Source organism: Rattus norvegicus, chromosome 8 (assembly GCF_036323735.1).
Source record: "Rattus norvegicus strain BN/NHsdMcwi chromosome 8, GRCr8, whole genome shotgun sequence".
Lineage (NCBI taxonomy): Eukaryota > Metazoa > Chordata > Mammalia > Rodentia > Muridae > Rattus > Rattus norvegicus.
This window is the reverse complement of record NC_086026.1, coordinates 96,323,152-96,342,052: the sequence shown is the minus strand read 5'-3', so window position 1 is coordinate 96,342,052 and position 18,901 is coordinate 96,323,152. Positions and strand designations below refer to the sequence as shown.

The following is an 18,901-nucleotide window of genomic DNA, read 5'->3' as shown; positions in this document are numbered from 1 at the left end:
AAGTTTAGGAGCTATTATTTCTAATTTACACTCAAGGAAACAGGAAGAAAGGTAACAGACTTAGTTTCTTTCTGGATAGTCTCAAAAAGCAAGTGTGGGCCCAAGCTCCCTACGCAAGAAAGGACGGCTCTGAGCTTCTTCCTCTTGGACCTTCTGCTCTTTCTGCCTGCCTGTCTTCTACTTTAGCTTTATAGCTGAAACTACAGCACTTACTTTAGCACCATGTTTGAAGTTTTTTTTTTTTTTTTTTTTTTTTTTTTAACTCGCCACCAACAGTAAAATCTGACAAAAGGAGGAGGATAAAGAGGACAGAGAGTAGGAGGTCATCTGCCTTAGCCATTCAGCAGTGTTGCTGGGCTCTAAAGGCTTCACTATGCTGTTTGCATCAATTCAGTGTCTTTTCTTTTTTAAAAAAATTCTACTTGTAGTATTTCAAAACATGGGAAAAAAAGCACAAATAAATAAAATCAAATAGAGTACTTTTGTTCAAATCAATAACTTTAATTTTTTCCTTCAGATTTTTTTCCTCTAGCTTAAATTTGATGTTTAAAAATGATTAAAGACCCTATTTCAACCAAAAGATGTAAAGTTAAAAAAAGATGGGAAGTAGCTAAATCTGTTATTAACTTTAAAAATAATACTTGGGGTCTTAGTGAGTTAAAACACTCATCATGCAAACCTGATGACTCGAGTTCAAGCCTACAATTCTGGGGTGAAGGAGAAGAACCTACTCCTAAAAATTGTCTTCTGATCTCCACACGTGCAACTGAAGAGTGAGTGTGCATGCATACATGCACGCACTAAATACAAATTTTAAAAGAACACCACTAGGTGATCACTTAAATATAGAATTTTGGAATTTTAAAATCAAATCCTGGAAACTGATCAATGTAAAACCATTGTATACAAAGGGACCTGACAGCTATGAATGGTCAGCAGCTTCAGATCTAGGGATGGGCTCTGGACCCAGCTCCCCTCTCCATGTTGCAGCTGTTGCAAACTGAACTTCTGGGAAAGCAGAGTCAGCTTCTTTTAAGGGATGGCTTCATAGGTCAACCCCACTCCAGTGCAAGGCAACACATCAGGAGTATATGTGCAGCACAAATACAACTGAACTGACACAAAGTTGGGTGGGTTGGGACTAGGGGTAGATCTGGGAGGAGTTGAGGGCATTAATATGATTAAAATACACAGTGTGAAAATCTCAAAGAACTACTAAAAAATGAAAACAACAACAAAAATGATCTATGCCTCTTAAGGTGCTGAAGCACTGTCAAATGAAAATGCTTGTGTAGTGCCTCATCTGGAAGTGGAGCTGAACTTTCCTTAGTCACAGCAAGGCTTCTCTATACAGCCTTCCTGATAAGGAAAGGGAGCCATCATCAGAATTAGCAATAGCTGCAGTATCATAGGACAGGGCATCCACAAGTGACACACTATGCCTATTCTTTATAGACACTGTCAGTAAGCTAGAAAATGTGTCAAGTGTGATGCCTAGGTATTTCAGGAGGCCCACAGGGTGGAAACTAGTTACGTAACAAAGAAAACACCATAAGACTATCAAGATGTATTTCCTTTTTCTTTTGCTGGGTTTACACTTCCCAAAAAGTCAGAAGCAAGTTAAGCCACTGGAATATCTGTATGCCAAGCAGCTGAGTAAGGCATCTATTATACTTATAATCTTTTCAATTTTTGCTGCCATGTTCTTGGAGGAAAATAAAAACACCAACAACAAAAGAAAATAAGTTGATGGTATAGCTCAGTGGTAGATGAGCTTGCAAGAAATCTTGGACTCAATTCCAGTACATGGACAAAGAGGAAAATAGGAAGGAAAGCTGGCCAGCTTCACAGTTCTTTTAAAACAAAGTTATTGAAATTTGAGCTTGTTATTCGAGGTACAATTTTCAGTCCACAAATTTTAGTATTTTTGTATACTATTTTTATATTTTTACACAAATATAGGATAGTTTTCTTAGTTTATAATGAACAGCTTTTAAAGAACTGAGTATAACTTTTGCTGTGTTTTTTATATACCTTGGGTAATACCTAATATTAAATATGATCTTTTAGATTTTGACATTTAGTAGTCATTCATTTAAACAGAAACAATATTGCTATAAATAATATTGGCAATTCCAAGAGAAAATTAAATTATGAATGACTGTGTATGTTGGAGTTAACACTGCTTCCAGACACTGGGCTAAAAACTTTGCAGTGTCAAAATTTTTTAAGTTTCACATATATGAAGCTGTATTACATCTGTTTCCCCTTCCTAGAAGTCCTCCCATGTCCCACCTCCTTTTCCAACTCATACCTTCTTTATCATTAGTTGTTATAAATACATAAATACAACCTTTTGAGTCCACTTAGTGTTGTTGTGAGTATATACATTTTTAGGGCTGACGACTCAGTACAGAGAAAGCAACTGGGGGAATCATTCCTGGAGAAAAATGATGCTACGACCTCTCTCTCAGCAGTCATTAATTGCCTGCACTCTTCATCTAGTAGTAGGGCTTTGTGAGATTCCCAACATCCATGTTGACATGTCAACAGGAGTTGTTATAGTTCGAGTCTTGCTTAGGCAAGCATGTTGTTAGAATGTAGGGCACAGCTTGGTGTCATATTTAGAAGACACAGTCTTGAAGCAGATGTTTTGACCTTCAAGCTCTTAGGGGGACTTTCTGCCCCCTTTCATGATGTCCCATAAGCTTTGGGTGTGGGTTGTGTTAAGTCTGTATTAGTTCAGGTCAGGCACTCATGATCAATTATTCTTCGCATTTGACCAGTTGGGAGGGGTGAGAGCCACACTTCAGGCTAGGATGTTAAACAGGATGTGCCACTTATGAACAGCCTGAGGGTTGAAGATGTTGCAGGCAGCCTAGGTTCCAATGACTCATAAGCCTTGACCCATGCCCAGATGTGGGTTCTGGGTTAAGCAGACTAGGTGAGCACCTGGGTGAGGTCTAGAGGCTGGTGTGGCATAAATGGATTAAGTCAGGCAGCTAACCAGACTGGGCATGTGCACAGGATGTGCAATCTCCATTAAATTCTAGAGTTGTAAACAGTGCAAAGAAAATTGATCCGATTGGGCCCACAACAAATGATGGGCAACTAGGATCAAGCCTGGGGTTTAAGTTCCTAAACGTTTTTACTGACAAAGTGTTATGCTTTGGGGCTGGTGAGATGGGTAATAGGTAAAGGTGCTTGCTGCCAACCCTGATAAGCTACATAATCTTCATAAATGTTGACAAAGAGAACTGAATCCTGCAACTTGTCCTCTTACCTCCATATAAGTACTGTGGACACACACAGACATAAAATAAAATAAAATAAAAGTTGCTGCTTTTAAAATGCTATGGCTTAGAGCACAAACACCTGGCTCCAGGCTTAGTCTACTTTGAAGGACATGGGGAGGTGTGTGAGCGGGAGCTGGACTTTGAACGCACAGTTGCTGCAGCAAGTTCCCATTGGCACAGACTGCTCCGTCTCCTGCCATGCCTTTCTTGTTACGATGACTCTGTGAAAGAGTAAGCTAAAATAAACCACCCTTAAGGTGTGTCATGTCAGGCAACGGTGATGAGAAAAAGTTATGCATTAGCTACTTCCCAGCTAAGATATAACTTTTTCTTTCCTTTTTGGACACAAGGTCTCACTATTGAGTTTACAATCCTCCTGCCTTAGGTTCCTCAATGCTGGAACTACAGGTATGTGCCACCAACATATCTGTATGTTGAATGTATGGCTAAGAAAGAAGTCATTCGAAATACGTCACCACACATTGCAAGGTGTTAAAGATCTCTATAATCTTAACTAATGCTTAATAGTAGATAATCAGGTCAGCTTTCCCTGACGTAAGTTAACGACCAGTGTGTCCAGAGCAGGTAGGCAATGAGGGGTCTGTTGAGTTACAATGAAAACCAACACCTGCTAAGAATACGATCAAGTGGGGAACACGGATGACTCTGCAGGCTTGGGAGCCTTACAACGTGAAAGGAACGGGGAGAGCAGTGCTGCAATAGTAACAGAACGATGAACACTGCGAGACTGCTCCACACTGCTGCTCTCTGGAAACAGCACAGGAGGGCTGGGAAGACTGGACGGCGGGAACAGGGAGAGAGGAGAGTACAGGCAAGGTGTCATTATAATCACCGATCTAGTGAGATTCCAAATTAAATTCTCATCAATTTAAGCCTAAGATTTAGCTCAGATGCAGTGGAGGAGCTTCTCAGTGGAGAGATTATTAATGTGGGACGTTTCAGCAGGAAGAAGGTCAGTATTAGAGGTCAATAAGGAATGAGCTTCCTAAGTGCCAGGCAGTAAGTTTAGGCTGTTACACACATTTCTTTGACTTATTCTTTGTTTTTTACAAGACTTTAACAAAATTAAAAACAACAAAAACAACACCCCTAACTCCCCCCACCCCCCCCCCCAAACAAACCCCTCACCCCACGGCCCAGCTGGCTACTCCCAATGCGGAAAATAGGAGATCCCAGAGGGCAGAAAAGGCCCATACTTTGAGTGGGGGGGGGGGGGCTCAAAATAGAAACTGGAAGTGTCTCAACCAGCAACAATGAACTCAATGAACTATGAAAGTCTTCAATTATTATTTTTTTCAAATTAAATGAAGTAAAAAATTGAGCAAAGTAGTAAAAAAAAAACTTTTGCCAGTTATAATGTGAAATTGCTAATCTCTCAACTAGTAGCCATTATGAAAACGACAAAGTCCTTTCTGTTTTTCCTATTTTAGAAATAAATTTATTTTTTTGAGACAGTTCTTATGCAGCCAGGACTGTCTTGGAACCCTCTGTAGACTGAGCTGTCCCGGAACTCACAGAGAACTGCCTGTCTTTGATTCTCGAGTGCTGAAATTAAAGGTACGCACTACTATGGCATGGCAAAAATTTAATTTTCACAGCAGATTCTTTTAAATTAAGGATTGATTAAATTAAGTCCCAGTAATGAAACACTTCATTAATGATTTGTCGGTTCAGTTGATTTTATCTGTAGTGAAATCTGTAGCAAATGGCCTAGACACTATTTGGTTCTCAAACAATGGCTAACTCCCCTAAAACTCTGGCACGCAGTCACCAAAGCAAAATAAGGTGCCGCCAGACACCTCACCTGTGAGCAAACTTCAAGGCCTGGGCCTTAGGACTTCAGTTACTATATTCTGATCAAATTGTTGAGTATTTCTCTTTAAAATATTCACAATTTCTACTTAACAAAAAAGAAATTTGTTTTCTGTATAAAGAAAATATTTTAATACAGTACCTTTAAAACAACTACACATTGACGACATTAGCTTTCTTACCTGACTCATATGGAAAGGAAAACAGAAGAGGATGAGGTCCAGGGTGCTTCTCTGTACAAGTACACTTGAGTCCTGCACTGAAGTACTTACTGCTTCCACCTGAAAGAAGAAAGCCGATAGCATCCTAGGAAGTGTTACCCTGGTAACTTTTCATCTATCTAAGACAGAGAAAATATTCCTATGCTAATCACAGAGTGCTACAAATGTTAGTGTCAGTACCAGTGACTTTTTACCCGGTGCCCCATCACATGTCTACACAGCATGTTTGTACAAATGTTGGCCGGCAGCTTTATCTACACTTGCAACAAGTGGGATGCAAGTCAAATGCCTACTGACTGATGGAAGGATAACCACGCTTTGTCAACAAGAGCATATGAAACAACATAAAGCAACATACCAATGACACCACACACAGACACATACTAATCTCAAGTGTGTCATAAACTGTGAATAAACCACACCCACGGTATGGCTCAAGATACATTACCCGTCTGGATGGAGTGAAACTAAACTCAGAAAACAGACCAACATTTTCAAGGATGTGACCACAGGAAAGGAGTGAACCATAAGGATCTAGTGATTTGGAGTTACTATAATTGTCTGAGTCTTTTTTATAGTAGTGGTTAGGAGACTGATCGTACATTGGTACAACCACTCTGGAAATCAATCTGGTGCTTCCTCAGAAAATTGGAAATAGTTCTACTTGAAGACCCAGTTATACCTCTCTTGGGCATATACCCAAGATATCCCACCATAACACAAGGAAATGTGCTCCACTATGTTCATAGTACCCTTATTTGTAATAGCCAGAAACTGGAAGCAACCAGATGTCCCTCAACTGAAGACTGGATACAGAAAATGAGGTTCATTTACAGAATGGAATACTATTCAACTATTAAAAATGAGAACATCATAAATTTTGCAGACAAATGGATGAACTAGAAAATATCATCCTGAGTGAGGTAACCCAGACCCAAAAGGACATGCATGGTATGTTTTCACTGATAAGTGGATATTAGCCAAAAAGTACAGAATAGTCATGATACAACTCAGAGACCATAAGAAGTTTAACAAAAAAGAAAGGCCAAGTAATGATGCTTCATTCCCATTTAGAAGGGGGAACAAAATAATCATGGAAGGCAGAGGGAAGGAGGGACCTGGGTAGTAGAGGGGAGGCAGAGGTAAAAAGGGAGGACAGGATCAGTTATGGGGGGGAAGACAGAGAAATCCAGAGGACCAGGAGAATGAATGGAAATATGCAGCTGCTGGGGGTGGGGGACAGGGGGAACCTGTAGAAAGTCCCAGAGACCTTGGATGTGAGAAGCTCCAAGGACTCAGTGGGATGACCTTAGTCAGAAAGACCAACAACGGAGCGATGGAATCTGAAGAGATCACCTCTAGCAGAAAGACAGGGATTCTAATGTAGGGATGGGGTCACCAACCCACATTCAAAATTTTTGACCCAGAATTGCTCCTGTCTAAAAGAAATGCAGAGACAAAAATGGAGCAAAGATTGAAGGAAAGGCCATCCAGAGACCAGCCCAATTTGGGATCCATGTCATGGGGGACCACCAAACTCTGACCCTATTACTGATGCTATGTTGTGTTTGCAGACAGGAGCCTAGCATGGCTGTCCTCTGAGAGGCTCTAGCAGCAGCTGACTGAGACAGATGTAAATATTCACAGCAAACCATTGGACTGAGGTATGGGAACCCTATGGAAGGGTTAGAGAAGAACTGAAGGAGCTGAAGGGAACGGCAACCCCATAGGAAGAATAATATTGCCAATCAACCCAGACCCCTGGGATCTTCCAGAGACTAAACTACCAACAAAGAGCATACATGGGCTAGTCTGAGGCTCCTGGCATACACGTAGCAGAGGACTGCCTTGTCGGATTCATTGGGAGGATGCATCCAATACTCTAGAGACTTGATGCCACAGGGAAAGAGGATGTTGGGTGAGGGGGTTACCCTCTCAGAGTGAAAGGGAAGGAGGATGAGGTGATGAACTCTGGGATGGGGAACAGAAAGGCAGGTAACATTTGGAATGTAAATTAATAAAATACTTAATTAAAAAATTCATGTAAGATGGCCCAATTTTAGTGAATGCAAGTAATAAACTAATTTTAACTAAAGTTGTATATTAAGTATCAGTCATATCAGAGGCTGGAGAGATGGCTCAGCGGTTAAGAGCACTGACTGCTCTTCCAAAGGTCCTGAGTTCAATTCCCAGCAACCACATGGTGGCTCACACCATCTGTAATGGGATCCGATGCTCTCTTCTGGTGTGTCTGAAGACAGACTATGTACTCACATACATAAAATATCAGTCATATCATAATATGGAAAATAAGATTAATCAAAAAATAGAACTCTGAAAATGAATTCCCTGCCCCCAAGTTTAAGCATCCTATATCGATTTCCTTCTGTTGCCAATTTCAAATATAAGAACATAATCAGTGTCTATTTTCTTTTTTCAGAATTTAGCTATATCACTTTGTCTAAATTACATCTTTCTTAATAAGGAAAAGTAGGACTGGAGAGAAGGTCCACTTTGGGATATTATAATAAATGTAGCTTTGGTAACAGTGGTCTATTAGTAAACAAGACAGGTAATTAAAATCATGATTTGCTTAAATGAAAGGTAACAGGTATAAACAATAATGTCTTTTTCATGAAAAATTAATGTTTAAAAATATTAATAATTATTCAGAATTTTGGTTGCTAGTTTTCTTTGATGAAAACAGGAATGTTGCCCACGGCATGGTTCTCAGAATAGTCTGGACTGTCTGGCTCCAGAGAAACACTTGTGACATGTCAACCCACCATGAGCTCAATGTCACTGCCAATTATATAGAGCTGATCTTCCATGGAAAGCTTCCTGTTCAGATGGGCCAGAACATATGTGATTCCAGGTAAGCGCACAGCGGGACTGGTGAGCAGACTGCCCCACAGGGCACTGTAGAACGCTGACTGCTCTACGGCGGCAGCAACTTTTTCCAGCAGTGTGTTTGTTCTGGAGCACACAACAGAAGGAAGGGTACAAGAAAGGAAACATTCAGTATCAGAGAAAAGTAATCAACCATCACTCTCTTCTAAACTAATGGACAGGACACACAGCACAGTCATGAGCTCCACCCTGGAAACAAGTGACTCAGTCTGGAAGAATACACTTCATAGTCAGAGGACAGGGTACAGGTCTTGCTTCCGTGTATATTAGCTGCATAAATCCTAATCCTTTCAATTCAGTCTCCATCTGTAAAAGGGAGAAAACAGCACTGAAGCATGTGCCTACCTCAGTGGGCTAAGCATATTAAGCAATAAAGCAACATACTTAGTTAATCAGTCTTAGCATACCTATGTTGACTTCATACAAAACCTTAAGACATTTCTAGATACCTCTTTCTACAATGATAACATGTAATTCACAATATATAACAGAATTGGATATATGACAAAAGTAAAACTAAAGTTATCAGTGACTGACTCTTGTTTTAAACAAAATAAACAATTAATTCAATATACAGAAGTCTATTATAGTATAGTACAGCAAAGCCATATATGACCTCAGTTGTTGATTTAATATTTAATCTCTGGTCTTAATGTATCTATGCATTAAAATAACACATTTATGAACCCTTTCATAGTACTTATAAGGAATATGTAACAGAACATAAATAGGGCACTATAGTCAGAAAGGAGATTACTTAATTTCTATATTAAGTTTTAATTAGAACTAGTAGAATTAAATGCTACTGACTCTGTACTTCCCTTGAGAGTATAATTTAAAACTTATTTCTAAATTAAATGAACTACTTTTATGTTACGCTTCTATAAGTATAAGCAAATAGGTAATTAATAAAAGCAAACCATATGGGCCACAGAAGTGTGTCGGGGTAAAGGCACTTGCCATGGAAGCTGTAGAACAGATTTCCACCCCTGGAGCCTACATGAAGGTAGGAGAGAACCAACGGCACTAAGTTGTCCGGTAGCCTCCATACACATCAGACACAAAGACACTTGATAATAATGGTTGACAGTAAAGAAGATAACATAAAGAGCAAATTATGCTATTAAGTTTTGACTACATTATATCCTTTGCAATGTATTCTATAAAGATAATCCAGTATTTTCAGAATTAGATTATCATTGTATTGTGGAAATACTTGGAATACCTTAATTGGGCAGTGTATTTGATTAAATTATCTAAGTTTAAATCATTATGTCTTCTTATAAGTTAAACAGCATTTCCTATTTTTGCCAACTAAACTCGATTTCTTTCATTTTTCTTCCTGTAACAACACAACACATTGTCTATAACAATAGGCTGTAAACAGAACAGACCGTTTCTTTAACACTGCACATCAAGTGTTATGGAGACAGCTAGTGAAAAGCAGTGTACTGGTGCCAGGATATTTTCTCCAACTTAGCAGTTTAAACACTGTTGGCTGAGGGATCCACTTCACACTATTCCTTATTTGTTAATCTATCTGTTATATCACTATTTTAAATTATGGGTCATAAGTTTCGAGTGACTTAGATGTGCTAAGCACTGGACTGCTTTGGTTTGGAAACATACAGACAGGTCTTGCTTCATTTACAGATGAAGAAATGGAACACAATTAGGAAACATTAAAAAGTGTTCAAATAAGATACTTTGTAACAGTTTTTATTGCTATTGAAATCTTATATGTATGTCTGTTTTGTCTGAATGTATATCTGTGTGTCACTTAACTGTCTGATGCCTGTGGAAGCCAGAAAAAGATTCTAAATCCCCTGAAACTGGAGTTTCAGATGGCTGTGAGCATCTAAGTGGGTACTGAGACTCTAAATCAGGTCCTCAGGAAGAGTAGCAAGTGCTCTTAACCCCTAAATCATCTCTCTAGCATTAATAATATTTTTTAATTTTTATTTTTTAATGTGTGCATGAATGCTTTATCTGCATGTATGCATGCAATATTATACAAATGCCTGGTACCCAGGCAGGTCAAAAGAGGGCATCAGATTCCATGGAACTAGAGTTATAGATAGCTGTGAATTGTCACTTCAGTGCTAGGAATCCAACCTAGTTTTTTTTGCAAGAGTAACCAATATTCTTAATTGCTGGGCCATATCTCCAGTCCCATGCTACTGAAATCTTAATGTGTTATGTTTATGCATCTAGAATAATTAATTTTGTGATGTTAAAAAACAGTTAAGGATGGTTTCTGACTAATTCATAACTTGTAATACCAAAGAGGAACAAATACCATTACCTCTCATAATACTCTGATCCTTCTTCTAAGCCAGGAAGAATACCAGTCAGCAATCCCTGGAGACCAGGTTTCAGAGTTTTCCCCAAAGGCAGATAATATATCTCATACAAACTGAGCAGTGTTGGTTTTACAGACATAGCAGCATTGGCAAGAAGAGGAAACAGCCCAGAACTGTTAAAAAAATGAAGACGTAAAACAGCACCAACATTAATTTATATGCAAGTATATCATATATTCTGATGAAACAGGTTACAGCAAATAAATATTATCTATTAATGACTTCTACATCTGTTAAACTAAGCCAGTTCTCTCACCTGAATTTCATACACACACACTTCCTAGCTGTTTCACATCCTTTTTTAATGTTATGAGAACGCTGTTGCTGTCCTCAGACACACCAGAAGGGGGCAGCAGATCTCATTACAGATGGTTGTGAGCCACCATGTGGTTGCTGGGAATTGAACTCAGGACCTTTGGAAGAGCAGTCAGTGCTCTTAACCTCTGAGCCATCTCTCCAGCCCAGATACATGACCCTGATGTGATTTGAACATATAACCTTCTGATCTGGAGTCAGACACGCTACCATTGAGCCATGAGACCTTCCCTCACAAACTCCTTTTAATTCCACAATTCCAAACAAGAATTCTCATGTTTCCTAGGAGTCTGCCTTTTCTCCTCCATAACTAGTATTTTAAAATATGGTGTCTGTTATTAGCTGGTCATAGCTATATATCTATCTAGAAGTGATGTTTGCACCTACTGTAAAAATGTCTCCTCCAAGACTCATGTGGTGGCGCATGCCCAGTACTCAGCAGGCAGAGGAAAGTGGGTCTCTGTGAGTTCAAGGCTAGCCTTGTCTACATAGTGAGTTCCACCACAGTCAGGGTTATGTAAAAAGACTTGTCTCAGATGAAACAAAACAAAACAAAACAAATCTCCTCCAACCATCGGCCACAGGCTATGTTCTCTCCTCAGGTTTCCCTTGCAGCCAGTTCCTGAGTAAATTCTTTCTATCTCATCTTTATGATTACTTAGCAGAGACTGCCATATTTTCATCACCTTTTCAGGTAGAATCCAAAACTTCTATGAAGTTATAACTTTCTTGAAAAATGTCTCATAGATTTCCTACCAACACAGTTTTGACCATTTCTACCTTCTGGCTACTGCATCCACTGTACAAGCCGTGTGCACTCCCTCATTTCATTCATGTACTCCTAACTCAGCCCATTCTGTTCCTTTGAGAGCCTTCCATGCCCTATGTAGACTCCAGGCCTTTGCCTGTCCTGTTCACAAAGAATCCCTACACTCTTACTTACATATGGTACACTGGAGGATCCTTAAACATGCAGCTCTCAGTTTATGTCAGTTCCTTAATGAATTGAAACTAACCTGCTAATTAGATTAGGATTATAGGCCTGGTTTGATTTCCTAAAGTAGTAAATAGTACCTTATTAGAATATTTAGTACTAGGTTTAAACTATTTGTGAGTATTAGGAACAGGAGAACACAACTGCCAGTATTTCTATGTTTAAGACCCGTGTGCCATGTTCTGCACTCAGGTAGTGCTTTGAAGATTAATGGAGACTCTCAAACTACTCCTTGTTTCATATGGGAAGTAGAAGTCAAGTTCAATTGAGTAGTTTTCTGCCCAAAATTTTAGGAACACTGACCTGAGGCTGTAGTCATATTCTGTTTTTGTGAAACTGCCTTCTGTGTGCCTAGGGTCATGTCCTGCCTTTACCAGAAGCTACCCTCATTGACAACTCTGTCTCCTCAATTTCTGTCTTTTTCTGCTCTCTGCTGACATCTTTGCTTCCAATCCAATGTATTACTACAACAACAACAACAACAACAACAACAACAACAACAACAAACAAAAACAAAAAAAAAACCAAAGAACAAAACTTTTGTTTTTGTTATGGCATTTTAGGATTCAGAAATTGGTCGGTCTGTCTGTCTGTCTGTCTGTCTGTCTGTCTGTGTCTCTCTCTCTCTCTCTCTTTCTCTCTCTCTCTCTCTTTACCCCACACTTGATTATAAAAACTGGACTTCCTTTTTCTAGAGCTAGACTGTAGAAATTAATCTTTCCCTGCCATTTTGACTTGGATGTAGCTGTAAAGAAACTCTTATCTACTTTGATTGACAGTCCATCAGAAGATTGTCATTTAAAAAATGATCCTCTAACCTGTTAGGAAGTAATGTCGTGCGGAGCTTTTTTTGTGTGTGTGCCTATCATGTTTCCATATGGTTGTTCATGCTTTGATCTTGCCTATGCAATGAAGTATACAAAGAAACCTCGAAGGAGTTTCTGGACGTGACGATGTAGAGATAATCAGGAACTCATCCACACTCAAGAAGTGGTGTACTGAAGCTCTCTATCAGGAAGGAAACTCCTGTCCTTGGTTCCTTCATTTGTGTATTTGTGTCCTTTAAAATATTTGTTATGATAGCCAATGAGTATGTTTCTCTGAATTCTATGAGTTACTCTAGCAAATTAATTGAATCTAAACAGTGAGTTGTATAGACCACAATGTGTCTCCAAACACAATGGGAAGCCTGGAGGCCTGGACTTGCTCATAGTGTTAGTACTGGAAGCAGTCTTAGTGACTTGTCAACCTGTGAGACCTGATAGTGTCTATAGAAAGACAATGTAAGGACTGAGCTGGCCTACAGAATGGCCAGCTGAAGTCCACTGAAGAGTTTGCCAATGGAGAAGAATCTTCACAAAACTGACACTCACACAGATGATCTCTGTTCTGAGTTGGAAAATCTACATTTGAGATTACTTGTATCAACCCAGTACATGAAATCTTAGAAGACATACATGACATAATTTCTTTAATGTATTTGAAAAAGGATCATTCTAATACTATGTGAAGAACAGAGTATAAGAAGCTAAGGACAGGGCAGGAGACATGGCTCAATAGTTAAGAGCACTGACTGCTCTTCCAGAGGTCCTGAGTTCAATTCCCAGTGACCACATGGTGGCTCACAATCATCTGCAATGGGATGTCTGGTGTGTCTGAAGACAGCTACAGTGTACAGTGTACTCATATACATTAAATAACTAAATAAAATAATCTCATATACATAAAACAAACAAACAAAAAACAAAGCTAAGGCCAGAGGCTCCATCGGTTTAAATGCTCATTTGAAATGGCAGACACCAGTGAGGTAGACAGATGCTCTGTGTAGGTTACTGGGCACACTGTTGTAAGAACTGTCTGTATATTATGAATAGTATCATTTCCATTTTTGTAAATGAGGGTACAAAGAGTTAAAAACAAGTGGTCCAAGAACAATTAGTTTGACAACCTTACTCTTAACCATTGAGACAGAACTTCCAGGGAGCCTGCACAGGAAGTAGAAGAATATGGACAGGGTTAACAAGGTGTGCAACTCACATTTAAGGCTCGTGGAAAGGGATTGATGGTTGTACCTTTTACAGACCTTTAGTACAGTGAAGGGAGTGTTTATTGGAAGGGGAGATTTATTTTTAAATAGGTCAAGTTTTAGTGGCTTTAAAAGATACACACGCGTCATGACTAAGCCAAGAGTTTAAAGCTAGGGCCGGCACGGCACTTGTGCCATCGATTTGAATTCAGTGTATATGAAACAAACCAAGGCTATCAGGCATGGGAGGAAATATGGAGATGCAGTCAAAGCAAGAAAGGTCCAGAGGTCCGTGCAATGAGGGGTATGTGAACCTGCTTCATTAGTGTGTGCACCTCATAGCGTCACGTTATACACTTCAGATGCACATGGTATGGCCATAAGCAGTGCCAGAACCAAGAGAGCCCTAAGAAATGGCAGATGTCGAGTTGGGGTGGATGAGGAAAGGGTGGTAAAACACAATAAAAAATATTAAAGAAAATGCCATTTCAGAGAAGCCAAAGGAAAGAATGGTCAAAGGATGGTTTATGACGTTAGCGCTACTAAGAAATAAAGTATGTTTTCCCAGGCTATCTGTCAACCTTACAAAGGTGCAATGCCTAATTAGTGTCAACAGTTTTGAATGACAACTTTTATGCATGCTAAGAGAGAAACACAATTTGAGAAAGGTTTTACATTTTTCTAAAACACTGAATTCACATATTTGACATTTACATAAGAAACAATTTTTCAAATTTTTTATTTTATTGTAGAAAGGTCAAACAGTTTAGACATATATACAAATATATATTGGAAACCGTCTTACTATACAGTCTTGGCTGGTCTGAACTAGCTATATAGACCAGGCTAGCCTCAGACTCATAGATATCTGCCTACCTCTGCCTCCTGAGTGCTGAGACTAAAGGCATGTATCACCCCACCTAGCTAAAAATATATTTTATATTGTATATAATTAATAAAATTACTCTTACCTATATAAGAAAAGATCTTTGGCAAGGCGCTTAGGGCCAATGATTTTGAAGATGATTTCATATGTTTCAAGTGCTTTCCGATGAACTCCGCCTGGTAGTGCTGGGTGCAGACATTGAGCTAGGCGCTTGCCTATGGTCAGTTTCTTGGGTACTACCTGGTACTTGGCATTATTTTGTAAAACCTTGAACAAAATAATTTTAGTGAAACAGAAAAATGTCTCATTTTATTACTATTTCTTTATAAAAATTATTATGGAATTTTTTTCAAAACTTTATCAGCATACATTTGAAATTAAAAAATTGAAAAAGATTATATTGTTAAAACATAACTATTATATGTTAACAGAAATATATATTTTAATGAAAGAATAATTTGTACAAAATATGTAGAGAATAAAGGCACAAATTTTTGCAAACCTTTACTGTCATGATGCAGAAAAATCATGGGTCCCCCACTGAGGATGGTTTATGGAGAGGGAGAGAGGGAGGGGGGTTGGGGGGAAGGTAGGTGTGAGCATGAGAGTGTGTGTGCAAAAGAAACTGACTGTCGGAGGCAATATAGTGGAGAAGTCAGCAGTAGAGTGCCCAGTAACTAGATTTATACCAAAATCTATTTTGACTACAAAACATGTTTTGACTACATAAACAAATAGATACATCCATGTATGTCTGCATGTGCATGTCTCTCTCTGTATATATCTGCATAGGTTTAAAATTTAAAATTAGTATCATCTAAAATCTTATCTTATTTTTCGTTATTTAGATATAATAAGATGTTTTCATTAATACTGATTAATGTATAAGAAGCTAATTATGTTCTTAATTGGTCTAAATCATGCCCATAATTCAAAGAATTGCTGTTGAAAATTGTTCCCAAATGGCCTTCAAAATGAGACTCTTAGCAATCTTTCAGCAGGACAAAAACCCTAGCTCCTGAAAGGAAGCCATATTTCTCGGGATAGTAGAGAGATGAAGTTTTCAAAGCTCACACAGTAAATGTTGGAAGTACATGTATGTTGCGGTAATTATTACCGCACAGAAGCTCGTGTGTGCCATTTTAAGATAAACCCTTTGTACAGTGGAAATGAAAATCTTTTTCCTTACACTCGCAGGGTAATGATCTTGCAATCTATTTTCCTTGCTGTGTATGTTAAAATTTCTTTCCAAATAATGACAGGAGAAGCTGTTTGATGTTACAACAGTTACTGTGAATGTATTCTTTTTCCATCGTTTAGAGGCATCTCCAATCACTAAGAACAATAATCATATTAAAACGATGTGTGTGAAGAAAGAGAAGTTTGACTGAAATTAGAACAAAATTGGGTCAAAACAGGAAGCTGAGAGCTGATCAGTGAGTGGCCTTTCTATAGGAACTTGATTAAAATCAGACTATGAAAGAAGGCTAATTCCAAGTCAGGTTATAAGGCTTAGGGACTATGTTTAAAACTGCCTTTGTAAAAAGTACTGATTTGTACCTAGGCTTGCCTAGGCATAAAGTGTGTCTTGTTGCTGCACTTACACCATTAGGAAAGGAAATTGAAGTTATTACTTTCTAGTTACAGCTTTTTGTTTTGGTGCCAGGAACTCCAGAACTTCATCTGATGCTCCATTACAAAAATTTACTCTTACAGTATCACACATATTTCTCAGTCCCTGCTGTTACAGGTACCAGTAATAATGATACTGATACTACTATTCCTGCTGCTACCAACTAGTGTCTTTTAGTGCTACTGTTTCTTTGAATAAGAACTGCTGAGGTGTTAGTAGTATGCCTGACCACACAGGCATGAACTCATGAAGTAGAATGCCATTTATGAAAGCTGAAGTTCAGTTACATTTTATAGTCTTTACTTCAAGATTTAGCTAAATCTGTAAACAGGCATAAACAGATTTCTGACTTTCATTCCTTTTACTAACTGGATAATGGATGAGAAGAGCATACCTTGTTGAGTTTTCCAAGTGCTGATATCAAATCTGCCCATTCACTGGAGTATTCAAAATTCTTTAGTGCTTTGTCAATTGCAGCTACATAGTTTCTGTATTTGGAGTCACTCAGTAACTCTAGCTCTTCTGTGTTCATTCTCCCACCCTGTTCTACTAGAGACCAGTTCCAAAGTCATGCAAAGTCCTTCCCTACAAGAGATTCCAGAGAAACCAAGATTACAAAGGAAAGAATGGGAGAGGGTTCATAAAGTCTCATTACAAAACAAATGACTAATTTTACAACAGAAGCATTCAAAATTCTAGTCAGTATATAGGACAATATTAATATTCAAAGTGGAAAATGGGCATTTTATTTAGGCATATAAAAAGAAAAATTTTGATTACTTCATGTTATTTCTGCCACATTTGTTGATAAAAAATTCTGTACATAGCCTCTTCTATTTTGATAGCAAAATCTAGTAAAAATGTTTAGATTGAACATATCAAGGATATAGGAATGAAAAAAAGAAAAGAAAAACCAAAGGAAAAAAACATCTGTATTATTTTATTTTTTAAAATATTTTCTTCAATAGTTTATTATCTTATATATACATATATATTTATTGATTTTTTTATTTATTTATATTTCAAATGTTATCTTCTTCTTGTTTCCCCTCTACAAGCCCCCTATCCCATTCTCCTCCCCTTGCTTTTATGAGGGAACTCCCCCACCAACCCACCCACTCCTGCCTCACTGCCCTAGCATTCCCCTATGCTGGGGCATTGAGCCCCCACAGGGTCAAGGGTCTCCTCTACTGATGTCAGATAAAGCAATCCTCTGCTACATGTGCAGCTAGAGTCATGGTCCCTCCATGGATGTGGAGAAAAGGAACACTCCTCCATTGCTGGTGGGACTGTAAGCTGGCATAACTACTCTGGAAATCAGTCTGGAGGTTCCTCAGACAATTGGATATAGGACCACTCCTGGGCACAAAAGATGCTCCAACATATAACAAAGACACGTGCTCCATTATGCTCATAGCAGCCTTATTTATTATAGCCAGAAGCTGGAAACAACCCAGATGTCCCTCAACAGAGGAATGGATACAGAAAATGTGGTACATCTACACAATGGAGTACTACTCAATCACTAAAAACAATGACTTCATGAAATTCGAAGGAAAATGGATGGAACTACAAACACCTGGTTTTAAAGATTCATTGTATTAACTAATAATGGGCATCTAGTATGAAGGAGCACCAGCTACTTAGGATCAGTACTGACTCTGGGTATAATGGACAAGAATATATGATAGTTCAAACACAGCACAATTTCCATGATATTCCTTTTTAAGAGTGTGCTTAGTGCTTCAGTCCCTCGTTTAGACTCAAATTTAATGATAGCAGTAGGCAGAAGAGATAATGGCAGCACTCAATAGGCCACAAAAAGCACTTCAGCTTCCAAAGACTCTTAGATAACTTAGCTCTGGGACAAGTCAGCTGCCATATCATGAAGACACTTAGGAGTTGAACCCATAATGAAGAACTGAGGCTTTGTGTTACTACCATGGGAGTGAGCCATTTTAGATAGCTCCTCTGCTATCAGCTAAGTCTGGATTTGAGTGCAGACGCAATTGACATTTGGATATCATTCTATAAGAGATTCCTAAATCAGTAATACACATAGCTAAGTCTTTCAAATACCTGCGGATGTATAACAGAAAGTGTTCTCGCATATGCCACTGAATTTGAGGGTTATTTGTTATGCCACAATAGATAATTAATAAGAATTTAATTGAAGTAAGTATAGGTCTCTTCCAGTTTTTACATTTTTACCCTAACTTCTGTCTACATCTTTCCTTACCAGCTGGATTCTGGGGCTCTAGGAAGGTCAAAGAATAGGCCTCACAGACTGCTAAAACAGTTTGATGGAGTAAGAAAAATTTCTTCAATAATCTTTTAAATATAACTCATATAATACTTATAACTGAATTTGACTCCTTCCTCAAATTTGTACAAGATTAACTTAAAAAGATCATAGATTTAAAT

At 38.5% G+C, this 18,901-nt stretch overlaps 1 protein-coding gene across 9 annotated transcripts in view; it reads right to left on the bottom strand.

Annotated features, from left to right (window-relative positions):
- Dop1a (DOP1 leucine zipper like protein A) overlaps positions 1–18,901 on the bottom strand; it is a 102,650-nt gene that overhangs the window by 55,899 nt on the left and 27,850 nt on the right. For all 9 annotated transcript variants that reach the window (XR_005488357.2, XM_017596105.3, XM_017596108.3 and 6 more), the window contains 5 exons: positions 16,872–17,062; positions 14,930–15,111; positions 10,566–10,736; positions 8,137–8,326; positions 5,312–5,410 (listed from right to left, as the gene is read on the bottom strand). Coding sequence is in view for 8 of the 9 variants with exons in the window: in XM_017596105.3 (XP_017451594.1) it covers positions 5,312–5,410; positions 8,137–8,326; positions 10,566–10,736; positions 14,930–15,111; positions 16,872–17,009 (780 nt within the window). In the remaining variant the exon portion in view is untranslated. The remainder of the gene's footprint in view (positions 1–5,311; positions 5,411–8,136; positions 8,327–10,565; positions 10,737–14,929; positions 15,112–16,871; positions 17,063–18,901) is intronic.